General features: G+C 41.4%; 1 protein-coding gene across 1 annotated transcript; it reads right to left on the reverse strand.

Moving 5' to 3' along the window:
- Nucleotides 1-377: 377 nt before the first annotated feature.
- On the reverse strand, nucleotides 378-16,500 carry crispld1a (cysteine-rich secretory protein LCCL domain containing 1a). The gene is made up of 15 exons (XM_056363730.1): nucleotides 16,191-16,500; nucleotides 15,267-15,621; nucleotides 8,788-8,906; nucleotides 7,185-7,317; nucleotides 6,943-7,058; nucleotides 6,647-6,747; nucleotides 6,362-6,553; nucleotides 5,592-5,652; nucleotides 5,436-5,502; nucleotides 5,146-5,276; nucleotides 4,963-5,006; nucleotides 4,770-4,842; nucleotides 4,589-4,664; nucleotides 4,343-4,476; nucleotides 378-1,499 (listed from the first exon to the last, which is right to left on the reverse strand). The coding sequence occupies exons 2-15, from the start codon at nucleotides 15,525-15,527 to the stop codon at nucleotides 1,448-1,450; spliced, it is 1,560 nt and encodes a 519-aa protein (XP_056219705.1). The 5' UTR covers nucleotides 15,528-15,621; nucleotides 16,191-16,500; the 3' UTR covers nucleotides 378-1,447.
- Between the last annotated feature and the right edge of the window lie 1,313 nt (nucleotides 16,501-17,813).

Genomic DNA, 17,813 nt, shown 5'->3' on the forward strand with positions numbered 1-17,813 from the left:
TTCGCTTAGAAAAATAATCTGAGTGGTGTGGTGCACGAGGCTGGGATAAATCAGTACAAGTAAACATGCTTTTGAGTTATGTTCATGTTAGTTAAAAGAACTCTTCAAGAATAGGAATAAATATGCAGCACCACCTCCACAGCCATCACAGAATTACAGCAGAAAATCCAATACTAACATTAGTCTGAAAGATACATTTGTCAGATACTTGAAGCAGATGCTATTCGTTGTACCTGGATGATTCATGTTTGAAACCCATCGGATATTGATTATGATGATAAAAACCTAATATAATCACTTATATATACTAAATGTACAATGCACAAACATTTTAACCTGAGGATATCACACTGCCACAAGCAAACGTGTGAGAGATGGAGATTGTAGTATTTTATTGCAAAAGGAACTTTTCCTAACAACCTGAGGTAGGAAAATATATTTATATATAATGCACAAAGAAACAGAGACAACAATACAATGAATTGCCCATTATAAAGATTGCAGCTTGAAAGAAAGCTGAGAGCTGGTAAAAATATGAGCAGGTATATTTGTTGATTTACAATCACCATTCCCCAACATACCGCATGAAATAAAACTGTTGTGTAGTATTGTTTCTGTTTATCAATGTCAAAGGGAGATGAATAGATATGACCTGAAAACAACTTTGGTGTAGCGGCGTCCGGTAAAACGCAATGCACGGTGAAGTCAGGCACATAGGTTTTGTTTAGAGAATGACAACTCTGAAGGATGAGCGTACTTCCCGACCTGCAGGGAGTTTTAACTAAACCACATAATCTGCAAAAAAACTAAAAACAAACAAACCCCCATCACACTGGTAATTACAATAACAATACAAAAAAAAAAAACAACATATAGCAGCATCCTTTATAAATCATATCGATGTAAAGCATAATCATATAAAAATATATGTATAACAATCTGTTCTCCAATCATTAAAAAAGTACAAAACATGACAGGACACCTCTCCAGAGCACCAGTAAAAATGTGCCAGACAATAAAAATGATATTCATCCTTAAGTGCCATTATAATGTTATATCTAGGATTTCTATAGTCAGTATTCATACAGAGCTATTTGTTAAAAAGGCAATGGCACAAAGACAAAACATGTGTGATATTATTAACAAATATGTACAACATAATATTACTGTAGCAATCCATTCGGAGATATTTACAGTTTATAAAAATTTCACCGCCAAGGATGACGAAATTAAAACTCCATGCAAGGGAGGAGAAACAGGTTCTCATTGTGTATGTGTCAAGTTTTTGTTGCTGGGTTTACACTGTCATGGAGACGACCCCTAACCCCTGGTGTGTAGCAAAGCCAGAAACATTTCACTCATTGAGTTTGACAACAGGGCTTGATTACCGCCTATTCAACAGCACAAGTGCACTTTTCTGTTTGGCGAAGCCGCCCTCTGGGGCCACTCAAATCACAGCGAACACCCGGAACGCCTTCCCTCCAGGAGGGTTTTGAAGGCTGCAGGGAAGAGAGAAAAACAAGAGGGGAGAGTCAGCCTGGGTGCGGCATGTGTCAGATACAGAACACCTCCCAGCCTTTTTGCAGAGAGACGTAGATGACAGACACACACAAACAGATAGACTTCAGGTTTTTACGGAGAAAACGTCCTGCGTCAGTGTGTTGTCTGACACTCTGATGACAGATTGGACACAAACAGATAGAGGCTGAAGCTCCCTGAGAAAACAGATAAAGCAACCATTTTTACACAAACACGGGGGGCTTCACGTGTTAATCCAACAAAGACAGACATGTAGTGGAGTTAAAGCAGACAGATAAATGATGGGCAGATAATAACAGACGCTAGGCAACTCACCAGAGTGACAAAGATAAATGTGGTGGAGAGAGACAAGGGAAAAAGAGGGAGAGGAAAGAGAGAGGGGGAAGACCATAGAATAAGCAAAACTGTGTGTTTGTGTGTGTGTCTGTCCTCTATGCAGGTCATGTTAAGAATAGCCATTCTGCAGACCACAGAACAATCCAAAGTTGGTGCAATTTAACATCTGTGAAAAAAAAAAAAAAATGGAACACACTATATATTATGTGGGTCACTTTATGCTTTGAACAGAGGCTGGTACGGACCTGTAACCTTAATGCTGTAAACTGGTACAGCAGGGGTTCAACACATGCTCTCGCTTCATTAGCATCAGCAGAGTCTTTTCACGAAATCCTAACTGGACAAACGTTTAATGAATTATAGTACCTTCCTCTTTATTAATTCATCTCCTGATTCAAGAAGTCAGAGCTACACACTCTTCTTTATGCAAAAGAGCTATACGACTACCAGTTACACTCTGCATTGATTTGAATTGGGCGAGTACTTTATTGCCTGGGTTAAGCCTCTTAACATTCCAATAGCCACTTTACAAACCAATTACGTCTCTTGTTTCCTAGTCTGTGTTAGCACATGGCACCAAATAAGGTTGTCTACTCTCACCCCTCCTCTCCGGAGTTGATTTGAAAAAAATGGTGGGGTGATATAAGCAAAAACATACCTCTATGCCGACAATGCAGCGCTCTATTTGCAAACCTGTTATTTTCTAGTGAGGTGCGTGATCCTATGAATATGTTTCAGTGCTTCATGGAGGTTTTTCACACACTATGTAAATGGTAAATGGACTTGCACTAATATAGTGCTTTTCTAGTCTTACTGACCACTCAACGCAATCTACAATCAAACAATCTACAGAAGCAATTTACAATCAGTCACTCACATTCATACATCACACTCATACACTGATGGAACAGCCATCAGGGGCAATGTGGGGTTTAGCATCTTGCCCAAGTATACTTCGACATGCGGCCTGGAGGAGCCGGGGATCGAACCATTGACCTTCTAATTAGCAGACGACCAGCTCTACCTCCTGAGCCGCATGTAGATAACACACGCCCTACATCTTCACTATGGCTGATGGTGATCCGGCCCCTGCATGTGTGCATGGGTAAGGAAATAATGAAATAACAAGACATCACACAACTATGGAAAAGTCTGCAGTCATCCTGTGTCAAATCCTTCCCTATTTTCCATATTTTCATTTGATAATACAGTTTAACAAAGTTCAAGAGTTTGGTGAGACAAAAAGTCCAATATGTTACCATCTAAAAGTTACTTGTGGTATGTGTTTGATACTTTGATTTAGTTTTCAAGTGGCTGTTTCCGGACTTAATTATCAGATAATCCCAATCTCAATAGCCTGTAAAAGTATTCCTGCTTCCAGTGATCACACATTTCTAAAATGATCTTTGAGATATATCAAAAAAAGTTTTTGTCTTGGAGAATAAAACATTTGTAGTATAACATTCACACAATTCACTCAAAGTCCTTTTAAGTAAAACCAGACAAAATTCTAGACGCTAGAATAGACTAATGTCTATGCAAAATAAGTTTCTATTCAGCATGATTTTGGATTTTCACTGCCATGTTCTTCTGTCTGGTGTGACTGCATTTGGAGACCGATTTGAAATATGTGTTTTCTGTGACACAAAATCCATTCCTTTTTCATAACCTTATCTGGTTTAAATTCATCCGCCATATCATTGGGACTAAGCAAACGCTGTCTAAAATGTATTATGATATTGATCCCTTATGAGATCCTGTATTCTCAGTGCATATGTTTTGGCTTCTTTGTTTTTGTCTTTATCTGAGCCACTATATTAAGCTTTAGACCTTTGTCCAGTCCTTGCCCTTTTTGGCTTTTTACCAAAAACCAAACACCTCTCAGAACAACACGGAGATGCACTCATCTTCTCCACTCTAATTGCCAAGCAATTAATTATCTCAAACGAGAAGCATGCTAATCACCCTCCCATGTGCACTGCATAAGAGATGTAATGAACTGCCTGCATCTTGAAAAGATTAGGTCCACAAGGGAGGGCAGAGTGGATAAATTTCTTTCTACCTGAGAGCCATTGATTTCTCATTCCTCCTCTCTGGGCCCCAGCGAATTAACCCCTTCACTCTTCTCCCGAGATCTGAGAAAGAATGCTGACATAGGACTAGTAATCTCTTTAAACAATTAATCCTATAGTGGTATACCACACACCCTCTGATGTTAAATGTTTTTTTTTACACCATATTGAATTTATAATGGTTACCTAATATAAAGTATTACTCAGTATCTTCAGTGCTGTTATAAAGTGGCATGGTGGGTTTTAAATGTGAATTATATATGGAAATTGAGATTTTAAAAAAATACTTCTGGTTAACCCAAAGCTGTAAATGGCACTGGAACTCAGCATGTGCTACATTCCAGCCCGACACAGACCAAACAATAATTGCGGATTAGCAGTGAGTCATCGCATACCTCTCTGAGACAATGCCATTTTGGTATGAAGCAATGTAGTGTTTTCGTTTGTCCACTGGCATCACATCAATGTATCCACCCACATCGTTCCTGACGACTCCGGCGTGGACTGCTGCCCGGCATATACTGGACTTCTACAAAGGAAAGGTAACATGGGAATTGTCGCTTCATTTATGTCTGTAAATTCATAAAAAAAAAACATGAAGAGGTTTTTTTACCATTTCAGCTTCAAAAAGAGGGACTTACATCAGAGTATATTCCGGTGCCAATTACTCTGGATATGTGTGGATTCTCTTCTAAACAGCTTCTCGGGCAGTATACCCTACAATGAGAACAATTGCACATGGGTAATGACTAGAATTTACATAAATGTGGGAACCTTATGAAAGAGAGTGACATGCAGGCAGACACACAGTCAGTTTCATACCTTGGACAGTGTTTTGCGGGCTTTTGGTATGGACACAGCTGTGCAACTGTGGTCTCACATGTGATGGCTTTGACTGTAGGAAAGAAATTTGGTCAGTGCCAACAAACACAGCTGCAGCACAGCTTTTAATGAGCAATTTAATATGAAATGTAACATATCTGTAATTACAGTGTCACATCATTGTCAGACTAACCTGCGACTCTGGAAACTGTGAAGGAATTAGCACTTTGATATTTTCTGTCAAGAGAAAACACACAACGTTGACACGAAAACAACATTATTTTCACTTAATGTCGGTATATTTTACCAATCTTGCTGTCAAATATCATCAGTTTGAATTATATTTATATAGTCCATGATGATATTATTGTCTCACCCTAAAGACTGGACCCCATTCTTGTTGGATTTGATGAAAAAATCCTTTCTGCCTTGTCGCGTTACATCCATCCACCCTCCATCATTATCTATAACACCGGCATGTAGACCAGCTCTGCACACACTGGATTGCTGCAAAAAAATAAAGAACATTAATGACATTTGACATGTGATGTCTTATCCAAAGACACTGTTGACACAACACAGCTGACAGCTGTTAATTGGCATAATACTGAACCCACCCAATCAGACACCACCAACTTTTGAACTTGCACCAACTTGTGTACTCACCATTTCATAGTATACCGTCCCGACTACTTTTCCCGCCGCATCTAGGCACCCAGCAGGACACTCATATCTGTCCATTAACACAGAATAATAAGGTGAAATGTACCGTATACGCCACTTTGTGCTGTTGATTTTTATCAGAGTTCATCTTAATTGTACCTATTGCATGGCGTTCCTTTACACTGATCCCGAAGTTTAGTGTCACAGGTCACAAGCTGAGCTGAAAAACACAAACATTAAGGCCTTTTCAGCGCTTGTACAGGAAACAACACGCATGAACTGGCTGCTCCGATACAGACGACTAACATCTAAAAGCCTGAGTTGAGTGAAACTCAGCGAGGGCTATTGTTGTGATGCTTCTGGAACCAAAGAGAAGAATTCCTGCCGCAAGGTTCAGGGTGGTCAGCCATAGTGGAGGAAGTGTCTCAGCTTTCAAGCGCAGGCCCCTTGCTCTGCGGAGAGGAAGCCATTTAAAAACCACAGCGAGCCCCTCTCACCCCTCAACCCCTCTCAGCCAAGCCAAAAGCAAACACACACTCAGGGGATCAAGCTAAAATAGACCTCCCCTCCCTGCTCCAAAGAGTGACTTGCAATATTAAGTACACTTCAGAAACTGTCAAGGTTAATCAGGGAGATGACAGATAAAGAGTACAGAAAATCAAGGCAATTTAAGATAAATTGCAAGAAAAATATTTCCGGTCAAAACCTATTTTTTTTGCACTTGTTATCCATTATTGCTCGTTCAAAGCTGAGCTGGCAGTTATTCACAAAATCTTTGATTTTGACCCAGTTTTCCCTTGTTTTTTTTACACTATATATTGTCCTATAATTCTTACCACTCTGCACCTCCCATCCCTAAAACCAGATCCTACACCCCCCCATTTTGAGATGTAACTAGATCCAGAATAAACAGTTGAATGGCAGCTTACACATCTGCTGTGTGTTGACCACTTCATTCTTCTGCAGGTCCTCTGTGGGGGGCTTGGTGGGAGCTGGGGCGGGGAGACTGGGAGGCTCTGATTTGGAAGGCCGGGACCAGGGCTTCTGCGGAGTACGGGGGGCCTCCTGCTCGATGAAGTTGTTTTCTTCTGTTTCCTCTTGTGGAGGATAGGAACTGTCATCTTCAAGTAAAGTCACAAACAGGTATATTAGCAAAACAAAAAAATTCCACAGGCTTTCTTACTCTGTCTTTCTCTACTTTTCCTCATACGTACCTTTGTAGCAGACGTTGTCCCTGCAGCCACCTCCATAGCTGGGGGGGCAGGCAGAGCATGGGGTGCCGTGTTTGTAAGGCGCATGCCCCCACCAGTTTCCCCTGTTCGGGTCACATAATAAGCAAGGCTTATTAAACAGAATACATACAACTTAAACAAAACTGCTTTGTTATTCCATACTGCTTTGCAAACCAAATGATACTGCTGCATCAAAAGGACACAAGGACAACTTGCTCTCTCGCAGCCTGTATCTCAGTCATGTATCTGTGAAAGTACATCAAAACAAATGTGCTTACTTGGGTGAGTAGTTGCAGACAAGATAGACAGCTTTGGCCCAAATCTGTCCCCACACATTCATGTTGTAACACAAGTTGATGGCACAGCCAATGCGACTGCTGGTGGCCCAGACCAGCTATAAAAGAACGACAAGATAGACAGTGAAACACAAATTACAGTACTGATTGTACAACCATGAATCTCTTGAATTTGTTCAAAATATACAAAATGGTATGGTATGATCCAGACCTATGGTGGGTACCTGTGTGTAATGAGTACAAACTGGGCCAGAGCATCTGAAGGGGCAATAGGGATTACACTCCTGAGGGTAAGGGAAGGAGTAGTCTTTCACTTCATCATACCAGGCCTGCACATGGAACGTGGGTGGACGATACCTGGAGAAATGAGTAACAAATGATAACAATGTTCAGAGCAAAAATTTCTATCGTCTTACATCTCTGTTGGTGTGGGAGTTTGTGTTATGCATCAAAGCTGTTTCCTGGTTACTGCAAGTCCTCTTTCAACAACCTATATGCATATATATGATATCCACAGAGTATCTGACCTTTATGTGTGGGCTTATGTTTAAATAACTGCCAGTGCAAAACAAAACAACCCTTGCAAATATAAATGGCAAATGAACATTCACACGTATCCCTTCCAAAACTGCAAAGTTTATAAAAGTGTATAGAGATATAGACGGTAGCTAAAGAGAAACACAGCAAGTCTAGCTAGCTTCAAAATATGGCGTGTTTATTTGATGCAGAATGTGTATAAAAGGTAACAACAAAGCAATGTAAACACATCAGATGAGACTACTATTAAGCTGGAAGTCAAGCATTTGTGCTCTTTAAATAAACTGCATCAAGGACTGACACTGATTTGGCACCAGGTGTTGCAAGTTAATCTAATTAGGATCAAGTGGACATCTTAACTGTGGAGTGATATGATTAGATGCGGAACAAGGGGTCTCTTGTGTGAAGCAGTGCTGTGTGTTGGCGCTCTGTGGGGGGTAGGGGTGGGGTGAGGTGTGTGTGGTTTTTTTTTTTGGGGGGGGGGCTGAGTGAACAAATGAACAAATGAAAACATGTAACAGTATCTCTAATGTGTGTGATTCTAAGACGACAAAACCAGGTCGTCATGAGAGACATACTCAAGGTAGGTTAGCTCTATAAAAAAGCCTTCTGTATACATTTGTTGGTGTTTTTAGTTATTGAAATTCTACTACAAAATGCAAGAAGTGGATTTAATGCATTTTACAGTGGTCAATGGTCAGATTGGTCATGAAAAGTAAACCAGTGCTGCACGCAAGCTAGCTAGCAGTTGTGCTAAACTAAAACTCACTGGCATGTTAGTTATAGCTACATTGTCTTGTTTTTTTTAATCAATACACAAATAGAAATGCAAAATGACAAGTTTTGGTTTTATGGGCAGTGTCATAAGTGAATTTAATTTATTTGTTGGTGCTTAATTGGTCATATGTTATTTTATTTGTCATATGTATGTGTACTGTATATATATATATATATATATATATATATATATATATATATATATATATATATATATATGTATATAGTCTAAAATAGTTAAAAGAAGTTACAGATTTAAACTATTTAAAATAAGCCAATGAAGATAGCTTACTGTATGACTTACCAGTGTATTTCTTGTGCTCCTAGTCAGGTAAATATTTTCATGCTAGTGCATTTCCTGTTGTGTAACATTGCCAGGTCATGAGAGATACGCCTGTATGTGCTGGGTTTGAGCCAAATGTATGACTGTCTGTCATCAAGTCACACACACAGTTTACTAAATGAAAGTCTATATATTTTTCTATAATCTATATATTTTGAACTATTGTTTACCTTCCCCAGTGCGCTCCCAGGTTCTGTCCAATCTGTGGCAGTAAACCAGCAGGACCATGCTCCCACAAACAGGTCTCGGCCCACTCCTCTGCTGTACGCTCCAACTCTGTGTCCCACACCTGCACAGACGATGAGACAGCACAACAAAATGAGGTAATTATTGGATTATATGTGGAGAGTGGAGGAAATAAACTGAAATAAACAGTGCAATACAATGCCACTTAGATTTTCTACTTATTGGCCATAAGATACAGGAAAGTCTAGTGGTTAACTGGAGAGCTTCACTGTTCTTCACTTCTTCACTGCCATTTAAGTTAAGCCTAGGAGCTGCTGTGGCTTTGTAACTGCACTGATTTTCTAGACTAAATGCAGAACTACAATATGTCAACATCTTGCTGCGTCTGTATAAAGAGCTTTCCGACTTTCTTACTTCCCTGGATGGGTTTTTCCGTAAGATTGGGTGTTATTCAAAAAATGCAAAAGCTGTTTTTCCTTAAGTAATACCTTCCATATGTCTCTAGTGAGATGTCTGGGTGCAAGCTTTTGTTTCACTTTACCACTCTCTGAATTGCCCTCTCAGTCAAGTTTGGCTCTGGTTGGATACTAAGGGATCATATTCCCATTCTGGGGTTTTCTGGGAATGCAAAGAGTGTCCTTCCTCTCTGCTGACCTAAATTCTACCATAAAAAAAATGTTAGAATAACACCAGCTGTAATTCCTCTGAAGGACACTCTATGTTCCTTTAATTGCACACCTTCACTTTCACCTTTGGAGTGGGATTTCTATTGCAACAGGTTTTCTATGAGGAAGTTAATTAGTTTGCATGTGTGTGTATAAATGTGTGCGCACATGCGCTGGTATACCGATGCAGGTGTCAGAAGTTTTCACATTTCACACATTGGGCCTGGAAGCCATAGCCTACCCTCTCTGAAATCTCATCCAATAACAGACACTAAAATAACTCCCTCGCTACCACCACCACCTCCGCCTCCTCCTCCATCGTCCATCACCCACTTACAGTCCCACCAGAAACAACTGCTGTTCTCTGCATTACGCCTGAAACACACACACACACACACACACACACACACACACACACACACACACACACACCTAACAACAGGATGTCTGGCAGTGCTGCAAATTAACTCTTACCTCTGAGCAGTTTCTTTTACTCTTTGTTGAGTGGATGTATTTGTTTAAATCAACAACACCGGCAATATTGGTTGAGTCATACACAGTGAGGTATGTCAGATTTCAGGACAAAGCCTTACAGACTTGTTACATAACTGGCACATAGAACAAATAAACAGCTGGAGGTGTGGAGTATATTTTTCATTCATCGCTACACCTGCAAAGAGGGAGTGTATCAGTGTTATAGCCACCTCATATGTAGCTGCCTGTGGTCCGTCTGGCACAATAATGATAAATGATGACTGACAGGGCCAGGGCTAAAAGAGGAATGAGAATTTGTTTACCTGAAACTGTATCCCTGCTCAGAAATTACCTCTGTTGGCAGTGAGTTGAAAATCAGTGTCAGTATGTCAGCATCGTCATATCTATTTTGTAGTCATCCCTTTTTTTAACCACTACAAAAAGCTTATGATGCTGAAACACAAACACTGAAAAGTTTTAAGCTTGGTCATCATCAGTAGTAGCTGAGAGAACCTTGATTTCTATCCATATCATTTTCGATTTTCTCAACAAGTGACCTCCTTGCCCTATAAAATAATCAATGTTTACACTGATAAGCAGAGTGGAACACAATGTATTGAGCTGTGGTATCTGCCAAATGATGTGTAAACCACAGCGCATAGGACATTCTGTACAGGAGCAGGGTCAACACAATAATGCTTTTGACCATTAACGAATGGTTATGGGTCTGAAAACATTTATCTATGACCACAACTACAGTAGGTTTCCAGTCAAAAATCACCCAAATTCTGGCTACAGCGTGTTGTTTGGGAATGTTACTGATTATGCGTTCTATCACAAAGACATGATTTGCGATGTCCGTGAAGTATATCTTAAATTATGAAAATACAAATAGCACCTTTCCAGCTGAGGAATTCATTCCGTCGTCTTCCAACTTGCAGAGAGAGCAGGCTTAGAGAGTGTCGACCGCGTTACACATGTTTCGGCTGTTGAAGCTGGTACAGAGTGCAGCCGGCTTGTCAAGCTGCTGTTTGTACAGTTAGCCCAGCAGGGGAGGCCTCGCAACCAAGACACCCCCCCCACCCACTTACCCCAACCGCACTTCTGCTGGGGCCCCGTAAAGAAAAACACCTCCCTTGCTAAAGTCTTTCAGCACTGTGCACGCTGCATTGTTTATTTCGCTTAACACCTCATTTGTGGCCGTTTCTCTTTTTTCCTCTTCCTTGGTCATCTGGTTGCATTCCAAAGGGTGCAGAGGGGTAGTTCCTTTGCAAGTTTAGGTTTCCTGTTCATAATCAATGGTGCATGCAGAGAAGTACTGAAAAGAAGGGGAAAGATATAGGAATTGGAGAAAGTGAAGCTGAGAAAAAAAGTCTGACAGAATAGAGGAGAACAGGCGATATGATGGTGTGAGGGAGAAGACAGGGAGGTAAAGGGGTGATTTAATAAGCTTAGAGGTAGGAAAAGTAATAGTAAGAAATACTATACATGACATTAAAAAAAAAAGTTTGTATGTCCTTTGACTGCCCAAACTATGACTATCATTTCCACCAGTGATATAGAGTATATACTGTATGGTTCTGCATGTGTTTGCTGTGCCATTTTTTGTGCAGTGCAATCCAGCCCACATCAACTCACATCAGAGAACAGCATAGCCAGTTATTGTATGCTGAACGTGAACAGGAAGCTGTCTCACTTAACGGCACCATAAGTGATTCAGACAAGTAAATGGTTGGTTTAGCCTGCTATTTTGGTTTGGTCTGATATTTGGCTTTATGATATCTCGGAAATAAAAATAATAATAACAATAAAAAAAGCCTATCAGCTACAAAAACATAAGTACCTCCAGAGTGCAGCTGCACAAAAGCAGTCTGTTTTCCACTTTTCCTTTTCACATTTCATTAATCAATAATGGTGGTTGGCGCTTGTTGCTGCAATCCAAGAACCCGGTGCTGGACACTAGCAGTGAGAAGCTGAAGAAGAAGAGGGTCTTTCTCAACCCTGCTGACACATGCAACTCCAGAATCAGCGCTCCCACAGAGGTTTTACAGAAAGTTGTTGAGTCAGGAGTGGAGGGCAAGACTTTGAGGAGCTCCTAAATGCAAAAGACATTGCCATCTGGACAGGATGCAGAACTGAGATTCTGATTTGATCTCTGGCCAAAGGGGTACTGGTCCCCGTTTTCAAAAACGGGAACCAGGAGGTGTTTTCCAGGAGTGAAGATATGCCAAGGACAAGTAAAGAAGACATTAGGAAAAGTTTTAAGCCTTAAGTTAAGGGATATAAGTTTAGTCTTCATGGGCACGAAGCCTCTAAGCTCAAGTATCTGAGGGATCACTGGAATTTGCTAATTTGATCTACATGTGTTTTGTGCCCCTGCAAACTTTTATGACCATGTTCCCTGAAGTATTTAGGGAAGGTGCTATTGAGAGACTTTAACTCTAAGTGCATTTGGCACAAGGGCTATGTTTACATTCTTGGCATTACATTAAGCATGTTCAGCGTCAGCTTTGGACTCCCACTGGGATACACCTTGTTCCCCTGTCTGTAATATTCGTGGGTACAACGCAGATGTCCAGTTTGGTGACATTAAAGTGGCCTCTTTGCTATTCGGGATAATGTCTTTTTGGTTTTACTGCAGCATGAGCTTGGGTGTGGAATAGAGCAGTCTTAGAAGATGCACATACCATGGTATTCAGCTGCTGCTCTTTACATCGAGAGAAGTCTGTGGATGTGTTTTGAGCACCTGTTTCGGATCTCCCTGGGCGCCTCCCTTCGGAGGTCCTCTGGATATGACCAGCTGAGAGGAGACCCTAGGGTAGACCCAAAACACACCGGAGAGAACCCATCTTCCACCCGGCCTGTGAGCACCAAGGGATCCTGCAGGAGAAGCTGCACAAAGTTGCTGGAACAAAAGATGTTTGGACTGCTCTGCTCAGTTTTACCACTGGAGTCTGATAATGACTTTGTAAATTTATGTATTTGGCACTTTAAATAATCTAAACCAGTTTTTTCCAGCAATGAAGCTGCCTAAATACTGTCTCAGATGTTTGTCCACATGACCATAATTAAATGTCTTAGATAATGTTAATTGAAGACAAATGTATTAGTCTAGACCTTAATTATTGTCTCATTGGGCTTCACAGGTTGTGAATCACAACAACCACATTATCCAACAATGATAGACAGATGTTTGCAGCACAACTCTGAATCATCCTGAGCAGAAATATGTCAATACAGCTTTATCCTGGACCACAAATATCACCACCACCACCAAGTGCAGCCCAGCAAGGCCAAGTTAAACATCAAGGCAGGTGGGGCCGTTTCTCCCAAGATGCCGTCTGTTTGTCTTACAGTACTTCAAACACTGACACTTCTGTGTTTATACCTGTGGGTCAACATTTGAGTGAGAGGCAGAGCTGCTGTCCCCCCCCAACTGAAGCTGCATTGAAGCTTTGTGGATCGCTACAGAGTGTGAATACTTATCCGGGGAATTTTTAGGGCCTCTGTGTTGGATAATGACAGAATGGGAACGGAGCCACAGGGATAAGAGAGAGGGAGGCAGAGAGAGAGGGCAAGAAAAGGAAACAGATGAAGGGGGAGGAAAGAGGGGGATTTGAATTGATGTTATCTCTGAGTCTCTGTGATGATTGCCACAGAGGGTCACTCGGGTTATGGTTTCATACAATGGCAGACAATAACAGAGCTGATGGGCAAATGGCAATGTATCTGAACTAGGTTTTGTGTGGGTGTGTGGGTGTATGTGTGTGTGTGTGTGCATCTGCATGCATGAGTGTGTAGGGAGAGCAGAGGAGCATGTCTATGAAGTCTTCCAGTACAGTGAAGCTGTGAGGTTTCTGAAAGGTGACAGCAGTTCAACAGAGAGAGGGAAAATCGGAGAAATATGGAGCCCCTTTCAAAATAAAGCACAGAAAATCACAGAAAATTCACTTTACAATTTGACCTGAACAGTGTGGTACCTGAAAGATACTGACATCGACCTGCAAATAAGATTTCGGCACTTATTCCTACAAGTCATTGTTCCTTCTTACTGTGCACCCCTTCAAAATGAATCTTTCTTTTCGTATTTCCTCTTGCCTCACTTTTAGTAAACCTCCTCATCTTCTTTTCAATTATTTTGACACCTGTTTTGCTCTTCTCTCTCCCTCCATCTGTTTTTCATTGCCTCTCCATTCTATTTGCAAATCTCCTTCACACCTCTACTCTATCTTTATTTACCTATTGTATTCCTTGATAACTTTCCCTCTCTTTCTCTCACCTCACGTCCTCTTGTTGCATGCCTCTCCATATTTCACCCCTGGGTGCCCCTGCAGCTAAAAAAACCGGCCAACTGTAACAGGAGACAGTAGAAAGGAGCTGTACACTGCTGGCTCAGCATTTCTCCACTAGAGTGTGCCTCAACCAGAAGCCTGCCAGGCAGAGCTTCACACACACACACACACACACACACACACACAACACACACACACACACACACACACACACACACACACACACACACAGACACACACACAAAGCGTCCCCAAGTCCAACCTCTCAATTATACAATTACACAGTCCAGCAATTGCCCCCAGCACGAACTGTTTATTTGCCTTTACCATAGAATAATACTGCCTTTTGTTCTGCAGCTCTTTAAGTGTAGATGAAAGGATGATAAAACCTCATTATCCTCTGCACACTGTATTGATTTTTAACCTCCTAAGTGCTGTTGGTGGCAATGCGCTGTGGCGGTCAAGCAGCGCCTACACATGTAGTGTATTTGGAAAACTTCCAGATCTGTAGAGCACTAACTTTTAGAAGGTGTGGTGTGCTTGTGTGAGTATGTGTGTGTTTAGTGGGGGGTGAGACAGCTGGTAAAACAAGCCCTGGTGCCGTGCTCTGATTCTAATTGCACTGTGAAAAGTGATCTGGCGCTGTACACACACGTGATGGCCAAAGGATAAAGTCAAACAAATCTGTTGAGTATGAGTTAAAAAAACCTAGTAGTAATGTGATCATTGGCAAGTTGGTGGAATTCTTCTCTTCTGGCAAAACAACCAAAGTCACATGGGTGTGTGTTTGGGTTCATGTGTGAAGGTGCTTAGATGCTGGCATGCTGCTTGCGAGTGAGCCAAGTGGGACAAGTGCCAGAGTGGTCTGGTGACTGGGTCAGTTCACTGAGCTATATGGCCCACAAGTGCGCAATACTCTTGGGGAGTTCAGAATGGGGTCAAAGCATTTAAACACATATAAACCCCATAAAGTATAAATGTAGTACTTCATGGGAATTGATTTTAAGATGTACAGATGACTTCTACACCTACCATATACTCCATGTTGGAAGCAGGAGGGTAGACCTGGCCTCTGAGCTTGTTGTGAAGGTCCAGGATGAGCTGTGCGTCACTGTCGGTGATAGCCCTCTTCCCCCTCTGCTTGGCCTCCCACCAGTCCCCATCTTCATCCAAATACTTGTCCAGAATCTGCTGCCAGCCCGTGGAGTTAGGAAGCATCACCATGGAAGTGGCTGTCTGGAGAAGCAGGAGCAGGGACACGCCCTTCAGCCAGCATAGTGTTGCATGCCTCATCCTTGGAAATGCGGGTGATAGCGACGGTGGTGATCCTCTCAAATTCAAGTGGGACGGGTTGGTTAAAGTTGTGTGCCAGCAGCTGGCAAAGGAGCTGAGAGGAGGGAGCAAAACAGGATTATTGGATGGACTGGAATTGGTGTTCTGTATCAAATTTGCTGAATAACTTGGGTCAATATTGAACTTGGTGAGGACAGTGCATTGGCTTGCAGACACTTGGTCTGGTGGAGAGCCACGGGTAAGCTCATGGGGTTCACTGAGGGTAAGCTGGCAGGCTGCGGATGACTAGTCCAAGTGTGGATGAAAGAAATCCCTACTGGTGTTGAACTTCCTTGAATATTTTACAACTTTTTTCCTAAATCAAGAAGCAGCAGGGGAAAGCTTGGGAGCTGTTAAAAAAAAAGAAATGCTGCATTTCAAATCACAGCAAGGAGTACAGCTGTAACAAATGTAGTTGAGTGCACAGAGTGATTCATTATGTAGCTAATGTATCCACAATATTGTAGCTTATGTATGTATACTTTATGCTTTCGGTATGCATGCTGCAATGCTGACGAAGGCTGATATAACGAGCCAATACCTAATGGAAAAATGTAAAGAGTAATGCATATTGAAATAGAAATGGAGTGGTGTGATCTAATGTAGACTTTGGAAATAATTTACCTTTAATGAATTGGAATACAGCCCGTTTTCTTCTGATCCTGACAGAGATCTGGCTGTGAAAAACTTCTGCAGCAAGAAGAAGAAGAGAGGAAGAAAAAAAAATCCGCCTTCAAAGTTGCAGAGCTCAGGTGGAGCGGTGATGACTGTCGCTGGCTGCCATATGATATAAATCAAAGCTGTGATGTGGTCGCTTCACTCCGTTTTTCATCAGTTTGAAAGAGAAAGTTGCTCTTTCTTCTTTCGGGATTCTTGCACCAAAGCTGCTAAAGCATCACTTATCCACATTTTATCCTCAACTTGGCTGCGCTTCGAGAGTGCCGCCCTTGACCACGCCTCTCCAAAGAGGGAAACGGCCCACTTTTCGTTCATGCCAAGACTTTAGTGCGCGTCCGGGTTCGTGCGTGTAGTCTATGCAGTATAATATAAGCAGAATCCATTTTTTTCTCTCTCTCTCTTCAGCATGGTGCTCAGCAAGTTAAACCTGAGCCTTTCTCACACACAAATGCACGTAAGGTCTCTATTCCCCAGAAAAACAGACAATCTAATAATATTCCTGCAGATACTTGTGTTGTTTACTGTTCTCAATAGTAAATTTACATTGACCTTATTACTAAGTTATCGTTTATGAGACTAGATTTTCAGTATACCTCCATAATCCTAAAAAAAAATCCCTTTTGATTGCTTATAATCTTAAGTATTATTGGCTAAGACTTGATATTTATCTTATCAAGGATTACCATTATTCATTTCATAATGACTCTTTCTTAGAAAAGTAATTGTTGTCTCACTGTTCCTCTTACCTGGTAACTGACTGTTGGTCAACAATATATGTATATTAACTTAAACCAGACCTGCCTCCTCTGTGGGGCCTTGCAGCAAAAGTGGCCCCATTCTCCCGAGCCTAACTGTTCACAGGTGACTCCTTGGGGGGATTAAAACACAAACCAACTCTCTGTTAATTTCAAGCCCTGAACTTGTCGTCACTGTTTCCCCTCCCCGGCTGCAACACAGTGTAAATTCCATAATGGAAACAGGCAAGTTTTGTCTTTTGTCATCTGGTCATTCTCAGTGGTAGCTGTGGCACATGTGGAAACAGTAGCTAATCACCAGGTCTCAGCCCCCTGTACAGACTTACTTTCCACTGGGGGGAGACACAATTTTCTTGTATTTTACCTGACAAACATAATAAACCAAACGTTGGCCAAGCCGGCATTGATTTTGCTCTATGTCTTTTCAGTAAATCCCCTTGTTTCCATGACTCCCTGATGTTTTTTTTTTCTATTTTGGCCCTCGGCCCTTTTGCATCAGGTGAGTCTTGTATTAAATAGACAGCTCTCTCTTTCTCTGTCTCTGTCTCTGTCTCTCTCTCTCTCTCTCTCTCTCTCTGTATGTGGACATGTTTGACTATCAGTAAGATTTGTAAGATTCATCAATCAACACAATATGTATTGGTTAGTGGGGATGAGAGGATAGAACACACTAATACAGGTAATACTAAACAACACAGTCTACAACACAGTCATACAAGAATATGTATCCTCTCTATCTTCTCCCTAAATGTATTATTGTATATAACGTCATTGGATTATTAACACTGACGCATCGGTAGCATGTCACCATTGT

This window comes from Seriola aureovittata, chromosome 20 (assembly GCF_021018895.1).
Source record: "Seriola aureovittata isolate HTS-2021-v1 ecotype China chromosome 20, ASM2101889v1, whole genome shotgun sequence".
Classification (NCBI taxonomy): Eukaryota; Metazoa; Chordata; class Actinopteri; order Carangiformes; family Carangidae; genus Seriola; species Seriola aureovittata.